The 19465-nt window shown below is 38.3% G+C and overlaps 1 protein-coding gene across 1 annotated transcript in view; it reads right to left on the bottom strand.

The window, feature by feature from the left end:
• Positions 1-19465, bottom strand: part of LTK (leukocyte receptor tyrosine kinase) — a 78848-nt gene that overhangs the window by 34237 nt on the left and 25146 nt on the right. The window contains exons 2-6 of the mRNA XM_072337764.1: positions 12374-12487; positions 9741-9896; positions 8827-9049; positions 2551-2690; positions 710-847 (exon numbers count right to left, since the gene is read on the bottom strand). Of these exons, the coding sequence (XP_072193865.1) occupies positions 710-847; positions 2551-2690; positions 8827-9049; positions 9741-9896; positions 12374-12487 (771 nt within the window). The remainder of the gene's footprint in view (positions 1-709; positions 848-2550; positions 2691-8826; positions 9050-9740; positions 9897-12373; positions 12488-19465) is intronic.

Raw genomic sequence — 19465 nt, 5'->3', positions numbered from 1 at the left:
TTTCAATATTAGAATATTCATAGGTCTCATTTGTTTATTTCCACAGTCATTAAAAAAGTCAACACATTTTGCTACTGGAACTGTTAGACACTTTGCAGTCACTGAAAACAGCAGCTCCTAAAGTCTAGAGTGGCAAATCACTCCATACATTGTACGAAATTGCAGACATCTTAAGGATTTCTGTGAAAGGCAGTCAACAGTTTATTCGAGATCTCTGTCACTATAACTGCAAAAAGAAAAACAAACAAACAAATAATGTTTCTCAGCACTACGTGCATTTGTTTAGAGTCTTTCTTTGTCAGGATATGCAAGAGGAGAACTTGTACATCTTGGAGGGACAGATTTGTGTCTGATCACATTAATAGTTGGCACAAGAATACTGAGCAGCATTTTCCATTGAAGGGAGGTTCAGACATTGAGTCCATGGGGAATTTCTCACCCACCAGCCACAGATGCATAAATAAGATTTTGCTTTCCTCTGAAGCAGCAATGACTATGAAACACAGGTCACTGAATGTGTTATTGCAGTATTAAAAATAATAATAAACCAATTTTATCCTATATGGAGTGAATTTTCAAGAAGAATCTTGATAATGCAATAATAAAAATTGGCTAAATTATTATAGGAGGCTTAATAATGAATTAATCTAGAAACAGAATCAATTTAACCTGTACTTTATTCTAAACTGATTATTCTAATGGGACTCACCACATCTTACTCCTTCCACTTCTTTTGTAGGGCAATCACTGATGAATTCACAGATCTGTAAGTGGCTAATACAGCCTCTGTGAAGGCAGGGGGAGGAAGAGCCCTTGTTATATACAGAAAGATCTGGGTTTTCTTTATCTAAAGAGGAAAAAAAAAAGAAAAAAAGAAAAAAAAAAAAGAAAAGAAAGAGAAAGAGAGAGAGAGAGAGAGAGATAAGTTCAGAGATGAATCAGCAGAATTTATATATCCCCGCATGTGCATCAGCCTTCACACATATGACATCAGAAAGCGTTGTCTGGGTGATAAATGATACTTAGCTGTCCTCTTTGTCATGCAGGTTTTTATTTAGCATGAGATTCCCAAGATTGCCACAGCCCTCACACAGACCAAATTCATTGCTCCTTTCCCTTTCCTGCACACACTATCTTCTGCTGTGTTTGTGTTATCTTCAGGCAATCAGATTTTTAGTTTGTTTTTACTGAGGATCCTACAGTTTTCTACCATGTTGTGTTCTCTGGTTCTGCACATGTGATCACGTATCTGTCACAAAGTAGTGGCATGCTGCACGACACTGCTGCTGGAGGCAGCAATATGCACTTATGTCTGGGCCTGACGGGCACATTGTTATGGCCAGTTGAGAATCAGGCTTAACTAATACTTGTGCTGCTGACATAATGTTATTCCACCTTTGTGGCACCCAGACCACGAAGAAAGATGTTTCCTCAACAGGCTGGCTCACTCACACACCCCGACTAGCCTACCCAGCTACACTCCAGGAGTACTGAACTAACCACATGAGTGCTCAGCAACAGGCTGCATATGATTTTTAAGTGTGACATTTCCTGAAATCATGACTAAGTGTAAAAAATATTGCATTAAAAGTATATTGTTTGTTAAACAAAAAGATTGACTGCAATAAAATTAAATCTCTAGTATGATTAAAAACAGTCTCCTGATATACGATGAAACAGTTCTGTGAAATCAGTATTCCTACATTTGAAACGTTCTAGATCTTACATTTCTATTCAAAGCTAATTCTACAGTGCCTGCAAAACAGAAGCAATAGCATTATATTAATGGATGAAAACCAGGAAGTGAAGATGATTATGTCTCCAACTTACAGGCTGCCTGCACCAGCAGACTCATACGCTTCCCAGAAGCCTGAATGACATTAGCAGGGTTCTGCACATGTACTGAGGATCACTTGCATGACACCGGCAACAGGACTGAAAATGCTAGGTAAAACTGATCATTTCTGAGCTGGGCGCTCAGTACTTTAGATAAATTATATTCAAATCATTTTCATTTTGGACAGAAGTTTTCAGCCTGGCAGTAGCAAATAAATGCCACAGAGCTGTTTTTCTTCATAAATTTGCAAGATAGAGCCCCAGCATGGAAAAGGCTTTGGTGACACAGGGGAGCCTTCTGCTTCTATTTGAGAAAGAAAAACAGTAAATGCTAAAATAACCTAGACAGAGGCTTCTTTCCATCCCTGTTGCTGGATCCAGCGTGAGCTCAGTTACTTTTTCATACATTTGTATGAGTGTCAATGCAAAGCAAATGCAATGAAAAGTAGAGAACAATACTGAAAATTCATGCTCCAACTCTGCTTTCTGAGCACGTGTGCACACAAAATACATTCAAATATGACCCTTGACAGGTAAGCACTGCCAAAAATCATAGAGGACACTCAGCTTTCATGTCCTTTCTGACCTTTCATGCCCTTTCTTTCATATCCTATCTGACCAAAACTTTAATCACATTCACCAGTTTTTGTGAGGATGTTGCTCTCTTTTATGACAGCATTTGATTATTCCAAACCTGACTATATTGGAACATACCATGAAAGCAGCTTCTGAGCTGCAAGGAGCCCACTGCCAGTAGTCCAGACTCTTGTGTTCCACAGTTTGAGTACAGCAAGACGATTTTAAAAGGTCTTTCCATTCGGCCAATCTGAGCCATCATGGATTTCCATTTCACCCTAGAACACAACAAGGAGCCATCAGATGTACAAAGAGCATGCTGGAATCCACAGAATATCTAGCACAGATTCTATACTGCACTAAATAGAAGTGATGGTATTTACATGGGGAAGGAATTAATGAATACATAGTACAACATAGCAGGCATTCATTTAAAACAAATGACGTTCTACCTAAAAAGTACATATTCAGTTATCCTTGCCTCGGCTCTTATTGTTGTAACTTACATGTCCCCACACAACAAACAGCGTAACTCCGAGACATCAAAGTTACCTCAACTGTAGAGCCCTGGTGGCAGTTCAGAGAAAGATGGATGATAGCATGCGCTCTAATTTTAAGGATGGTTGGTAGGCACTGAAAGCGAAACAGTGACAACCGATGGGAATTTTCAAAGTACCTCACTCAAATCAATCTACCTGGAGTCAGAGTACCCAGGTGTAGATAAAAAACATAATAAAATCCTGCAAGATTCCTAACAATCTTTTAAAAAACAAATAAACAAACAAAAGAAAACCCTCCGTCCTTCCACCTTGTCATAGGTTACCCTGACACACCTCATGGTTAGAAAACAAGAAAGTACATTTAAAACTATATGTTACGGTTATGTAAAGAGGTTAAAGAAAGGGTAGGTACCGAGGAATTCCTGCTACTATTGGAAAGAGTTACCAGAGAGATACATTTATCTGTAATCCACCCACTCACTGATGTTGTTGCTGGCACCCTCAGTGAGTAACTTCCAGTGGGGGAAGAAGAAAGCACTAGTAGCTGGAAGGAGGTCTCACCACAGTGTCAAGATGCGTTGAATAGGCTCTGTTCCTATTGCTTTTTCATGCAGGAAATGCTTTAGCTGCCATGGAGTGATCACCTGCCCCTAGCCTGCATCAGAAACTGTTTCAAAGGCAACTCTTAGATGACAAACACATGCCTACTGGACACAATGTGAAAATTACACACTACCTAACTGGCAACTTGAAAATAAGTCTAAATAATTTTAATTGTTTTTAATCTTCTCCACTTTTGCTTGCTGTTGCTTAGTTTTTCATTTTGCATTAAAATGCAGCTTCAGGAATATCCAGTACTAAGATATGCAGATATATTCCCTCAGCCAAGCTGCAAGACAACATCCAAGAGCATTCAGCTCTGACCCAGAACTGTATCACTTCTGCTACATGACAAAGATTTGTTCATCATTCCACTGTATCCACTTGGCCTCAAATAATAATAATAATAATAATCAGTGGGCCTTAAACTAATTGGTTCAACAAGCCATTGGAGATAAGGACAGTCCCTACATATTTTCTATTTACCTATTAAGAACACAAGACCCACAAGAACCACTGAGTTCCACTACCTCCACCAAGCTACAAAACAGCCTCCAAGCATCACCACTGTTAAAATCCTTAGCAGAGGAACCCACAGCAGCCAGCCCATGATTCACAGCTGGTGTTACGTTTATGTTAGCAACTGAAGAGATTACTGCCCACAGCTGAAAACAATGACTTGTTTCACTTCTGCAACTTAACTGTATGTGGTTTACAAGCCACACACTCTGAATCTTGCACTTTACAGCCTAGTGTTTCAAAATGAAGTACAACCATTGCCCAAGTCAATAAACCAATTTCTGAAACATCACATCTGAGAAAGACACACCATCTTCTTTGCCATCCCAGCTGGGAGAACAGTGGCCTCTGATAGAAGAGGAAGACTAACACTGTTTGCGTGAACTGGCAACAATTTTGAGTCAGAGTCCTAAGACCCCATAAAACATTCCAGTTCTGCACTGAAAGATCCCTAACACTGAATTTTAGTCCATTTACGTACCACCACTGGAAAAGCTTGCAAGCATCCAGAGACAGCAAAAACAGGAAGCAACTTTCCATCACCCAGAATACTTAGACATACAAGTCTCATCATCATCAAGGCATTCCCACTCAGACAAATCCTCCACCTCAACATACAAAAGCAACAAGGTTTCTAATACTGTGAATATTTGCTTGGTCCCAGCATCCAAGCAAGGGATATCAGAACCAACTTAATTTTCTTAATGGAATCAGGAACAAAGCCCATTGTTGAGCAACTAAGAAGATGGATCATTATAGCAGGCTTTCAGATAAGCCAAGCTTGGCAATATCTTTACTATCGATTTTATGTCAAGCCAGATCTCAACTAATGAGGTAATATTCTTATTCTAAATACAGATGTTAAAACTGCTCTGTATGTATAGAAGGGCTGTCAGAACCTGACATCATTTTGAGAAATCTGCATAGATATAAAGTTGAGAGTTGCAAGCAATCTGATGCTTCAGGCAACAGAATTCAAGATTTGTCCTGCTAACCTCTAATTTCCATTTTTGATTTTCACTAGCCTTGGCCAAACAAAATCTTTTTCCTTTCCTTACCAATCTTTGCTATGCCATGCTTTCCATCTCCAACACAAGCAAGAGATGGTGCATTTTAAGAAAGATCATTTTATTATTAAGGACAATTTTGTCATTAAGAGTGACAAATTAAAAAAAAACCCTAACATGAAAGCCAAAATATTTTCTGAACTGGGGGACACTACAGGCGTTACCACAGAAAGTTACACTAGCTGCCTCAAGGTACTATCAGTGAACATACAAATTAGAAGCTTTAAATTTCCTGATATAGGAAGCTAGTCACTGGATGCAAGAAGAAATAGATGACAGAACAGAACATATGCCTGCAACTCCTGCCCTTACTAACCAGCTACTTTCCTTTTTGGCCCAGAATATTTTTGGGTGCAATTTCAACAGCAGCATGAGAGGCAGTAAACCATACTCCTAGGTAAGTGTTCAAAATCAGTCTTACATAACAGCAGTGCAGTCTCTCCTTTTGTGGCTTTATTTTTTAATTTAAATAGCTGTGCTCATTGCTGTCAGTATGTATTAGGCATTTTCTGAGGACACTTACCAGACTATTCCCTTTCAAAGGCTTATGGAGTTGGACACCCAATCTATTAATTCCAAATGACCTTAGGTGTTTCCAGACATTAAGATCAGCTATATGGCAATACTTCTACATACCAGATCAGAAGTTAAAGAATTTCTGTTGACAATAAAACCCAGACTGGGTAAACAGGATTCTCAAAGATGGTAAAGGAAAAACACAGTAAAGATAGGGAAAAGTAAGCAATAATTCTTTTGCGAGGCTGGCTAACTGATGACCATTTGTGCACGTGGCCTTGAACTCATTCTTTCTTGGACTACCAAAAGTACCATGGCCAGTGCGTCATGTTTTAGAAAGAAAACAGAAAACAATAAGCCCAGCTTACTGATCATGCTCTACCATGGAAAGGGAAAAGACTGTCACAAACTCCATTACTGAAAATTTTGTCTCACAACACTGAAACAATTGTGGTCAACAGCAAACATAAACAAGTGAAATTATTCAAAACAGAACCACAAAGGACTTTTCACAAGAGTTTTCAGGCATGATTAGTTTTTTGCTCTATATGATAATGAGGAAAAAGGTGGGGTAAGCAAAGTCATCAGAAAGACACTATCAGTGATCTGAACAAGCACCAGGACTGCAACCATAAGAAAGCAAAGACAGCTTTGAGCCAAGGACCAGATGAAGAAGGCTTGGACCTGCAAGCAAAAATTCAGTCTCTTGATGTTAGATTTCTACTAAGACAATAACAAACAAAATTTTATATATATTTTTGGTAAATATTTAGAATTTCAAACACCTCACTCCCATAGCAGCTCTTCCCCTAACTGAGAAGCTCAGAATACTCATATATTCTAGGTGTGGCACAAAATAACAACAAAAAATATGAGTTTTCCCTACTTATCTGAGAAAGTAGTGCCTGAAAGTCTGTTTCTTTTCTCTTTTGCTACAGTGCATTTACAAAAAATGGGTGGCAGCTTCAATACTACAGATAACACCTAACAGTGAGGTAGTCGGGACAACTTTGTCTTACGAGTGACATACCTCTAAGCTTCAGAGAACTGTGTAGCTGATGGACCTTGAAGGAAGAAACACAATCAGCAGATGACTTCCAGGACCAGAAAGAGGGCAGTTCACAGAAGTGATTTAGTATTGTTGGAATTCACGATGCAGCACAGCTTGATTTTGGAATTAAAGGATGACAGAGACAACTGAAGCAGGATTTTCTGGACTAATTATCTGAAAAAGTGATACCTAGCCTTCTTTCTATTTCTTGTTTTTCACTCTGACTTCAAGATAATCTCTCAGTAGCAACTGGAGATTAAAATATGTATTACACATAGGCATTTATGTCTAGGTCACTTTCTCATTATCTTCCTATTATTCTACAAATTGTGCAGCTGTGATTGGGTAGCACATGAATGTGTGTATAGCTTCTACTCCCTCTAGAAAGTGGGAATGTGTCAAGATGGTCTCTGTTCTTAACAACCAATATTGTTTAAAACATAATTACCAAAAGACTGCTTATTTCAGTGTATCTGCCTAATAAGAAGCAGCTCAAATACTGTAGAAATTAATTTTGTTCTGCCTGCACACACAAATTTTTCTGGAACTGTGCAGAGATTTTAAAGACTTGCTCCATAATAATGGGGTAAAGTAAGGATACTTGACTTAAAATAGTTCCTAAGTATTTTGTATTTCTTCCTTCCCCTCCTTCCTATTCTGATTTAGAAGAGGAGTCAATCACTTGCCACCTTTAAATTCTTAAAACTAAAGCCTCAGTGCTTACCAGTGCTTCATTTCATTAAGTACCAACAGTCATACCAATTTCCAGTGACGCTAATTCCATTTCAAGGTGTAACATCACTTTCAGATGTTTATGTAAAATTGTTTTGTAGCACTCAAATAAGCTCTTAAACAATGACTATGGTTCATTTAAGAAATGCTACACTGTGTGATCAAAGTCTGTTCTGGGGAGGTATGTATCTCAAAGGGTGTTTTACTTGTTAATTCTGGGGAACTGTGGCTGTAGTTGACAAGTCTTTACTTGCCTAAGCAAGTACTTAAAGAAGGCGGAAAAGGAGGTTAGAAATTTATCCCAGAAAATGTTACAGATTCCTTGTGAAACTGGCAAAAATAAGAGTAAGGAGTAGCCAGGAAGGAAGTGAGCAATAGCTTAAAGTAGGAGTGAGAGATGGATCTGAAGTAAAGTAAGTTTTCTTAGTCAAACTCTGCTGTCTTTGGCTGACCAAAAGTCTTGGCTGAATATCTCCATGGCAGCCTGAGAAGTGCCAAAGAATTCAAAGAAAACAAACACTGGGATCTATTGCTAAAGTTCTCCGTGGGAGTCAGTCAGGTGATGGAAATAAAAAACTCCGTTGTGTGCCTGACCCAGGTTCTTACAAGGCAGAGTGCAGTGAAAGAAAAAGCACAGACATGGAAAATGGCAAAATCAGATGACACGTGGACCTTTCTCCTTCTTTTCCTGTTGTGATTCATTCCCTTTACCCATTTCTTCTCCTCACTGCATATGCTTCATGCAGGAATGAAAAAATAAGTGTGGGAAAGATCAAAGAGGAGAAAATGCAGGACAAGATCCAGGGTTGCTGCAATTCCTTTTTTTTTTTTTTTTTTTTTTTTTTTTTTTTTTTTTTTGTTTTGTTTTGTTTTGTTTTGTTTTGTTTTGTTTTGTTTTTTTGTTTGTTTCTTTTTTCCCTTCATCTCTTCTCACCTCTAGCCTTTGCTTTTCCACTGTCTGAACTCTACAGATAAAACAAAAGAGGATGCTTCTGAACTTAGCAGACAGAAGGAAGAAATTACAAAAGGACTAGCCCTATCTCAAAATCTGACTATAAAAGGACCCCTTGAATACTTAGAGATATCAGACATTTCACCAACGCAGCCTTTGAACTGAGTGCATTTTAAATTCTATACTCCTAGAATCAGTGAGGGAGTCAGCCACTCTGGACTCTCCTGAATTGGAGGGAGAAAGAGCTATTCCTAATTAGATGTGTTCTCTGCAAAGGGGGCAAACGTAAGCTGTGTCTATTACAGACATCCTGTCAGGAAGCTGCGCAACTCAGTCCTGACAGTTCTACTTTTATTTTCTGCTCTGACAGAAGCAATAACCTCAAGGAGAGAGGAGACGCTGGAAAACAGTGGCCCAGAGGCCCTCCACCCTACCCTGCAATTTAAAGTCTAAAGAGCTGCAAATTGATTGTCTTACCCAGCATCCTCTTCTTGGCCAGCTTTCAGAGAAATTATTATATTGCTGTTTGTGTCCACGTATCTGATTTCAACTGTGAACCTCTGTAGGAGAGGAACAGAATCCTGTGAATATACGGCTAGTTCCAGCAAACAAGAGTCCATGCTCCCAGGCAGGATTGGGCTGTGCAGGCTGAACTTGCATCTATCTGGCCACCTACTCGTGTTCAAAAGGAAAATGTCTCCTGTGAGAAGAAAAAAAAAAAGAAAAAAAAAAAAAAAGGACACATTGTGGATGGAAGAGCTATTACAATACGAAAATAGATTTGGAAATTTTATAGATTTATGGAAAATAAATTTGGAAATAATTTAGAAATTAGAGTTTGGAGAAAGATCTCATAAAGAAAGCAGAAGACTATGCACAAAGTACAAATTAGAGAAAGAAAGAAGAATAAAGTAAAGGAGGGAAAAACACAAAGAAGCAACAGAAGGAGTGAGAAGAAACCAAACAAAGCAGAGTGAATATGTCCAGCAAAACAAAAGCCAAAGATTTCTCATCAGCCAGCAGACATGAGGAGCCAGACCTGGCTTGTAAAGGATTGAGTTTTGTAACAAAAATCCATGTGTAAGCAGAAGCAGCTAATGCTAAAACATGGAGAAACAAAAGGAGTGTATAAATGAGCTGGCTGGATACAGGGTACATGCATACACAAAGCAGGCAGTACGTATAGAGGATGCTATAAATTATAAGTTTCTCAGTGACAGATTATCTTAGGCACAGACGACGTACCTAGTAGTTGCACACCAGAACCAGCATATGGCAGTATTTTTAAAGATACGTGACTGAGGTCTGTCAACTCCTGCTGCTGCCCACAGCTATTACTGGAGCTGGGATAAAGCAAACTTCCACTGGGGGGAAACTGTAACTCTGCCTACCTTCAACACCTCCTTGGGAGGAGCTGTTTTCCAGAAGCAGCTGCTGCCTCTCCTGAGACACCAGGACGCTGACTGAAGATAATACCCAGTCTGGTTTTCCAAAACTGTCTGTAGACGTCATCCACGAGCAGCTTGAGCCAGTGATACAAGAGATTTCTGTCATGAGAAGCAAAAGTTTTCATTGAGGCTTTCTCCAGTTCAAGTAACAGGCCTATATAGGGACATAAATGAGCAGATCTACAGTGTATGGGTATCTCTCAAGAAATGAAAGACTAGAAAGGAAAAGAAAAAGCTGTCCTGTGCAATAACAACAAAGTATCTCTTCCAGAGCAGGTGAAGGCACATACCTGAGAGAAAAAAAGCTATGCAAATTCTTGGCAGGTATAAATCAGCATCTTCCCACCAGTATCAACAGTGAATTTACATGAAGAAAAAATCGCACCCGCTGACATTCATTGATACCTGCTGAACCGTTATGGAGGCCAAACAATGGATGTGAACACAGTGAGGCAGTGGGTAATACACTTCAGTAGTGGCAACAGCAATCATACATCAGCTCCATTGGTACAGACTGTTACAAGTGCAGCGTGCCAGCTCTGGCAACAGTGCATAGTTAATGGTGTTGAATACGTTGAAAAATAGCATTTTGTAGCTAAGAATTTGCTCTATCAAATAGTATTACTGTGCTCTTTGTATCTGTTGTAGTTTCCATGGAAATAAACTGGAGGCATTATTTTGGAGCAACCTAAGTACATAACATTCTGAATGAGAATAATACCTACTGCAGCAGGTATACTGGAACTGTAAGGATTTAACATTTTAACAGAGAGGAACAAAGGAAGCCCTAAGGTCTTAAGCAGAATAGCCAAGCAAAGCAAGCATTATATACATTTTTTCTTTATTTCCCACCAGTATTTTTGCAAGACAGACAAGAATGCCCTCCTAACAACTCTGGAGTCCATTCGCAGCACTGAGAACACTAGATCATCCTGGCCAGAATTTTTCATAATAAGCATATTATAAACCAGACAAGTAATTCACTGTTCTCTCATCAATCTAATACAAACTCCCTGAAGAGATGTTAGCTGTACAAAGCTCTCCCACACAGAATGAAGCTGAATAGATACAGTAAGCTGATATTAACTAGCACAATATTTATTTTCAGTAGTAATAATAATATTACAGTAATAACTTGAGGACACCCAGGGCATATGAGAAACTGCAAGAGTGAACATTCATATTTGGGATCCTATCATTCAGAGGGTATTCAGACCTTGTACTCATAAATGACACAATTTTATCTCTTTGGTAACCCTCCTACTTGGAAGAAGAGAAGGCAGGAATTAAGAACAGAATTAAGGTCAGGAATGTAATGATGATAGTCTGATGCACAGGCAACACAAATGGGACAGAAGAAAATACAAAGAGCCTCCAGAGGATTTGTAATACTTTAGCTTTCAGGAAAAACAAACAAAAAACTTAATGAAAGCTGTCATGGGAAAAAAAGCACCTTCTGAGTACAACAGATAAAATAGGCAAGTTTGTCTAATCTAATAATTTAACTGTAACTATGCCTACGCACAACACCGAGCATTCTGAATTGAGAGAAATATGAATGTTATGGAGCTGCATATCACTGTAGTTTGGAACAGGCTGTGATCTCCCACCTCTACTGTATCAAGAAAGATAAAGACTTGCTGTAAGGAGTCCAACACAGGCCCACAAATATTGCTGAGGGACTGGACCATATGTGAAGAGGGACTGACTTGAGTGGAACTGTTCAGCATGGAGAAGGCTTATGGGAGCTTTTTGTCAATGCATATAAACATCTAATGGGAGCGAACGAAGAGGATGCCAGACAACTCTCACTATTGCCCAGTGCAGAAAAAAAAAAAAAAAAAAAAAAAAAAAAAAGGAAATTCAATCTGAACATAAGAAAACACTTGAGAGTAGTAAAACACTGGAAATGTGCTGCACATTTCAGTTGTGCATTTGCCATCTCAGAAGTACTGAAAGCTCAATGGAGTCATGGGCAACTTGCTTTCAGTGACTCCTCCCCCCTGAGCAAGTGGATTGGACTAGGTGATCTGAAGAGGTCTCTTCCAACCTAAGAGATTACATGATTATTTCACTAAGTGGAAAGGCATCCCTTCAATCCCCACATTTCCACACCACTGATGACAACTGGCTCCTTTCTCTTGAGGGCTTATGAAACATGGCACTTATCCTGGCAACACAGTAAGACCAAATACATCCTACCCATCTCACAAGCATTTTTTTCAGCTCACTGTTCTTTAAAAATTCCAATTGGAAAAAGCCTTCATTTGGTGTCAAGAAAGCTACTTTATTCTATGGTTGCTATAGCTCTACTAAGTAGCTTTTGTTTAAAGAACTCCCTAAACCAAATCTGGTGTATTTTCACTGTGTTGATGGAGAAAATTTTTATTTTATTTTAATAATGATATGAAGAATTCCCCTAAGGTTACACTGGTCTTTCTGAGTCATTGTGCTATTTCCAGCCAGGAACTTAGTGGCACAGCTTTCTGATGGATCCTTGTGACTGCCAGCATCTCACTTGCACCTAGATTTTGAAGTAGAAATAAGGTGAATGTAAAGAAAGGGACTCATGGTACCTGGTTCAGAAGGCTGAAGAAATGACACCATCCTATTTCTTATCAGAGAGAACTTCTCAGGTAGATTTGGTGTAGAAGAGTTTACTTCATGTGATCCAGAACAGGAGACAACAACTATAACAAAACAAAAACAACAGGAGAAGAATTTGATTGTTAAACATGAACACAGATTTAACAGAACCTCAGAGTATCAATCCACCCTCATTACAGTGTAGAGAAGTAATACTGTCCTGACAATGTTTCAAAACAGTCTGCCACTTCTACAACAAAATTTTTTATTTACTATCATGTTCTTTGCTATTCTTTACCTATCCTTACTTTTATCAGTATAAAACACTCCATAACAGACACTGTGCTCCAGTAGTGCCTGTGTTGTAACAACTGTACAGCTGAACAGCAGGCCAATGGCTGCCCTGTCTCCCAGTAACTACATCTTTTATTCTGGAAACACATTAACTAACATTAACGAAACCTTTGCGTTAGTCACACATCCAGAAAAAATCTCTTCTTTACTGCCATGTATGAAGTCTGGGACTTGCAAAGGAATCAGACAACTTCCTTGTATCTGATATCTAGTAATATGTAGCCGCTTCAATACAGTTCTTATTTACTTCCATTGCACCATCTCACAAATCCCTTTGTCATATAAATAAAAAATCCCTTCATTGATAATTGCGACATTTGATCATATTATGACACCAATACTTATATATTTGTGCATTTTTACTCATATCAAATCTTAGAGTTCTAAAGTTTGGTTGTTTTGGAAAAAAATATCAAAATCTCTGAAAATATAAAAAACAACAGTAATTATTTTCTACTTCATTCTTCAATGGGAATATTAAATCCATCATGCTAATGTTAGCTATTTTTAAACCAAGGTGTTTCTCTGGATCAGATTAGTGTTGTCCAAAGCAAAGCAAACAATTGCACTTGAGACAAGGATGTACGGAGCCATTGACAACAGCTAAGCTATTCAAAATAGGATTAATTGGTACAGTGGTTTTATGAAAACACACAGTGGTATCTGGAAAAATATGTTAAATTTTTGTTAACTTATCACTGCTTTTAGGGTTGTTGGGTTGTCTTTCTTTCCCCCAACAATATCTGGTCTGATTTCAAACTGCTACAACTATTTTCATTTTAATATGTATGACAACATACATCCCACAGTGACTAAAATCCTACAAAATGTTTCATATTATGAGAATTACATCTTTTATTATAGTATTAAAGACAGCTGCTTGTCAGTCTTCTCGTGCTACTGAGAAAAGGAAATTAGAACAGCTATCAAGCAACAGCAGATCAGTAGAAGGCCAGAACATCCTAAGCTGGAAGAGACACACAAAGACCATCTAGTCTGACTTGTGACTCTACACAGGATCAACCAAATTCAAATTTTATGTCTGAGGGTGTTGTCCAAGCACTCCTTGAACTCCAGCAGCTCAGTGTCATGATCATTGCCCCAGGGAGACTTTTCCAGTCCCATTACCCAGCTCTTCCTGACACAGCCCCATGCTGTTCTCCCAGGTCTTATTGCTATTACTGGAGAGCAGGGATCAGTGCCTGCCCTTCCACTTCTATCACAAGGAAGCTGCTCACAGAAATATGTACCCATCCATTTATTTTCTCATAGCAAAAGATTTCTGGCTTCTAGGAAGAAGAAGAGGAATCAGTGATGAACACATTCATGAGATCTTGAAAGTAGTTTTGTAATATTCTAGGCTAGCTATTTACATTTCAATTACTTCTGTGCCCATCCGGCCTCTCTGTACTGAATATCTACCAGATACAGTCACTAATAGAAACTTTACTTCATTTTTCTGTGAAATTAAGAGTTTCAGAGATGCTTCCAATCGTATCCTCTCATACATGCTTGTCTGAAATTCTTATATGGCATGAATGTCAACATTAAACAAATAATAAGGACTTTTGTATAACTAGCTGATTTCTCTGTCTTCATCAGCAAAATGATTTAAGTGATAGGAAATAAAAGATGGAGAGGGAATTTGTGATTATAGGTTAACCCTGGCATTAAGGAACATAAAATGATCAGGAGGAAACAGTAAATGTGACAATACTCAACTGTCACCACAAAAATATGGGATCTCTTAACAGCGTAGCACAAATCCATTGCTTTTTCCGTAATAGAACACCAGAAAACCAGAAGCCTCCAGCACTCAGAAAGTAATTCCATTTCTTTAAGTATCTTACAGAAAATGCATTCAGACACCTGCAGGGCTGAAATTTTTTCTGAATCCTGATGCTACTTTGCAGAAGGAAAGAAAGCTACAGAAAATTCTTCTGGAACTCATGATGGGAAGCCAACTCCAGTTCAGCCAAGCCATCTTCCCACCAAAACAGGAACTTCATTTAGAGCATTTTGTTGTGTTTTGTCCCTTGGAATATCAAAATAGCAACTCAATATTTCTCACTGCTTCTCTTAGGAAACAAGTTAATGTACAGACTAATAGATCTGACTGTCAGGAAGCCAGACTAGACAGTGAGAAGACTACATGTCTACTACCTATACTTGTGTTTTTCAATTACTCCTAAACCTTCCACTTTCTGTTCAATAAATATTCTCCCTCCTTCATGAGTATTTATAACTTTAAGCTGTTAACCTTTCACCTTGAAAACGTCACTGTGGTCTCCTGCTGCCTGCTGTTAAACTCTTTATTCTTTGCTCATCAGTTGGTCAGTGTGCCTTGCTCACCTCATCACTCTCTATATTCTGCTCAGATACACTGTGGTAGTGACCAAGAAGAGGAGCAATATGACAAAATACAGTTTTACCAAAGCTGATTATAAGAAGCAATATCTTGGGATCTTCTTACAGCCCTCTCTATTTTTCAAGGTTTTTGCTCAAAGGCAAACATCAGCGCACACTAATCTCATGCGATACCGGATGGCCATTCTGCTCTCTCCTGAGATCTCCTTGCTTATCTGTGATATAATCTGATCAGTCATTTTGGTCAAAAAAATTCTTCTTAGCTGATTATCCACTGTGACATCAAATCTTTTTCTGGCATATTTTGTTTCAGAAAATGCATTTCCACCCTTTCTATCTTCATTCTTTGCCTTATCTCTGACTTATCGCTTCGTATCTTAGTCTTTATGTTATCAGCAGATTATCAATACGGTTTTCACAGTTTTCAATATCAATATCAAGTGTTATCAGTGTCTGTATGTGACTGAAAATAGAACGTCCTACATTCACACCATGACTTCTCTCAAACTTGAAAACTCATTTAAAAATGATGTTGTAACAAAACATCCTTTTTAATAAACTGTTACAAACTTTTTTCTAGTTCTTTGTCTGATACCAAGTGTTCTCATTTGGAATATCAAAGATCATCTTCAGTTTCCACAGCATACAGAATAATTAGGCATTTACAAAGTATAAAATTCCTGTAGTCCTCCTTCCTGCTGTTCACAGTATGCCTGCTTCCTGCCTGCCCCTCATTACACAGAATGTTGCTTTATGTCTCATTTCCCCGCTTTCTCTATCCAGTCATTCAGTGGCCAGTTCCTTTCCTGAATGGCGATGCATTCTGAATCATGTTCTCCAGTTCTCTCCAGTGCTCTGCAGAGCATGCACTCATCCTTCCAAGCCCCAGAATTTTGTTTCTAATAAAACCACTAAGCAGCACTTAAAAAATAAATAAATAAATGTTACAATACTTAAAGAAGAATCATTTAAGCTCAAGCACATAGTAGCACACTACAGGTTGCCACCATTGCACAACAGCCACCAGACAGAACTCATGCAGAAAAAATATTGCCCATATCACCTGCATTTTTAATGTAAGATCTACCTGTTAGATGCACTCAAGATTGATGCCTTGGGTGCTCCTCTTGGTACTGCTGCCCTTACTTGGCACATTGCTCTTGAATTGTGACTTGCCAGTTATTATTTATGTCATTTTCAGTGTATATATACATCTACTGAAATAGATCTCAATGACTACTTTAATTACAGTTGAGAAATAGCATGCCAAAAATGTTTCCTGAAATCCAAAAATATGCCATCTACCGAGTCCTTCTAATCTACTAATTGTGCAGTGTATATATGTGCATACTCATGCCTGCATGTATTGTCACATTAACTTAGAAAGATTTATCTTTTTATAGCATAGCTGTTCGTTATGTATATGTCTATTTTTATAATAGTAACTCCTTATTACTCACAGATAATAAGGGTGAGGTTTTGCACTGAGTTTCACATCTATTAAAGCTGCCAGGAAGCATATATGTACTACCTGAGGCATCCAAAGGTTTTTCAAGGACCTATGTGACAACTGCATAGAGCAGCTCCAGTTTGCTTTACCATTTCTATTACTTATTTTGTTTTCTCTCTTCAGAGTGGGGTGATTGCTAGTAGAAAAGGCATTCATTCCATTTCTGCTCGTGAACAGACATGATACTGAGAGTTAACAGATTGTACCAACAGTTGTAATAAGAGATCTGTCTGTATAATCTAAAGCTTCTGTTGTTCTTGGTAGAATTAAATTGGTTTGAGCTATAGCCTTACATTTGAACATTGACCATTCCTGGGACAATGGCTCATTTTCTTCTCTTGCTTCTCCATATACATTAATGGGAAAGAAGATATTTAAAAATAAATTAAGAGAGGCATATGTTTTTCTCACTGGGAATAGATGTCTTCTCAGGTTTAGAAAAACTGTCCAAAATAAGGAAAAAAAAAAAATCACAGAATCCTTTGAGTTGGAAGGTACCTTTAAAGGCCACCTAGTCCATCTGCCCTGAAATGAACAGGAACATTCACAGCTAGATCGGTTGCCCAGGGCCTGATCCAGCCTCACCTTAAAAGTCTCCAGGTATGGGGCACTCACCATATCCTGAGTGTTCAATGAATCAAAAAGTTAAAAAAAAAATAACAACCAAAAACATTTCTGATCCTTTTAAACATTTCATTTCCTTTTCAAATCTTTAAAATTTGTGGGGGTTTTGTTTGTTTGTTTGTTTTTTGTTTTTCATTCCAGCTTTAAAACTACTGTATATTAATTCTTAACAAAAATTTTCTCATTGAAAATGCTGAAAGACTAACCTAGAAAATGTCACCAATCAAGTTTATAGCTTGGCCACACAAACATTTTCATTATCAAAACCAGAGCTATGACAAGCTATGGGAAAAGAAAAGGATGCAAGCTTTTCAGGATGATTTAGTCATTATAGGAAAGAATCATGAAAATGAACATGAAAGATCCTTATTTTAAAACAAACTGCTGAAGATGCAGTCTCCATCACAAAGGTAGCTTAGTTTGGATGACTGGTTTATATTAGATACACATATGAGGAGGATAAAGTTGAAGTGTCCAACTCTAATAGATGGTTTTTTGCAGTCCAGAAAATAACGTGGAAGGAATACCCAACATTTTTGCTTTCCAAGGGAACAGCACTTTTATATTGTTGTGCCTTGGGCATAAATTTAGAGGAAGAAATATTATTGTCATATTCCTTCAGAACAGCACTTGTAGATATTTTCAGTTGCAGCTTAAAAGGAGATATATATATATGAATTCACATGTACAGATGTGACACGCATAGTTAGTCACAAGCGAAGGTGAAGGAAGATGTAAAGTCTATTGATACAGAGTGAGTTAGAAAGAGGAAGCAAGGAATACCTCAAAAGATTAACAGTAGCCTTACTGTCTCATGATGACCATAAAATCCTAAGCAGTAACTATTTTCTTATGCTTCAGTTTCATGTGAGAATGCCAGTTCCATTCATTAAGAGAAAATACTAACATATTCCAGGTATTTACATGGAAACAGTTAGAGTAACGTTAAGTTAGAGTTGAGGTTAGAATGTGCCTTATTTACTCAATAATCTGCGCAGAGTTCAAAGTTTTTAACATTAACAGTAAAATGGTTTAATACTTAGCTGAAGGAAAGTATTTCAGTGCAATCAAAACAGACTTGCTATTCCGAATGACTCATTTGGATTAAGTCAAAGAATAAATCTGGAGGAATTCAGTTTGTGAAAAATGTTAAGGTTTTGTGTCTTCAACATGATTATAAGCAAAACAAAATTTCTAAAGTCACTATTTCCTATGAGACAGAATACTTAGTTTTCAATGAACTCATACACTAAAAAACCAAAAAAAGATCCCCCTGTGAACTGCCCAGAGGTACCAATTAAACTACACAAAAGAGAAATGGGAGACATAATTGCTAGAGTTGCCCCCTAGCAGATGCTCAGAATGCCTCTGCCTTTTGCTGGCTGTGGCACGTCTGCAGCCCTACCCTTCAGCTTCCATGGCATGGCACTGAAGCAATTGACAGGAAATGAGAAACTGCGTGCAAGCAAGAAAGTAATGGAAATATAATTTTTAGATCCAGATTTTGATTGAATTATTACAATGAATGTGGAATTGATCCCATTGAATTCAATTTCATAAAATTATTTTCAATTGCTTACTTCTACAAAACACAGCTAAAGCAGCAAGGACAAAGATTACTCAGAGCTGCCCCTGAAGTCCCTTGATCTTAGAGGCTACTAACATTCCTTTCCTTCCTTGTTTTACTAGGAAGAGCATTAGGAATGCTCTAAATGTATATGCACTGCTCCAAGAATCCCTCAGGGGTTGCGCTGCTCAAGGAGGCTTTTCAGGCACAAAGGCACATTTCCTGCACCTCTTTCTCTTTGATCTACTTTTGACACAAGGATGACTGCCAACAGCTCCTTATTATCTAAGGATTCCCCTTTGAGAACTTAACCCTTACAGAACAGTGTAAATCAGACAGCTCTAAATATATTCCATACAGCATTTGAAGCAGTTTTGTGAGACACAGTCCTTCCTCTGTTAACTTTTCCCAGAGTGAGCTGCACGAGAGGCATCAGAACAGAGGAATAACACGCCTGTTGTGCATCCAGCAGAGACGCTGCTCAGGAGCTGGACTCTCATGCCCACTCTGCCATTAGCCAGCTGACTCACATGTGTGAAAACACACGTGATGGGATCAACTTCCTGTGGAAAGTGCTTTAAGAAAAATGAAAGGAAAGCGTGATTCAAAGGCAAGCCTATTTACTGTTGTTCATACCCCTCCTGGCTCACATGCAGGAGT

The sequence above is a fragment of the Excalfactoria chinensis genome, chromosome 5 (genome assembly GCF_039878825.1).
Source record: "Excalfactoria chinensis isolate bCotChi1 chromosome 5, bCotChi1.hap2, whole genome shotgun sequence".
NCBI classification, from domain to species: domain Eukaryota; kingdom Metazoa; phylum Chordata; class Aves; order Galliformes; family Phasianidae; genus Excalfactoria; species Excalfactoria chinensis.
The sequence above is the reverse complement of the archived record's forward strand: the minus strand, read 5'-3'. Positions and strand labels throughout refer to the sequence as shown.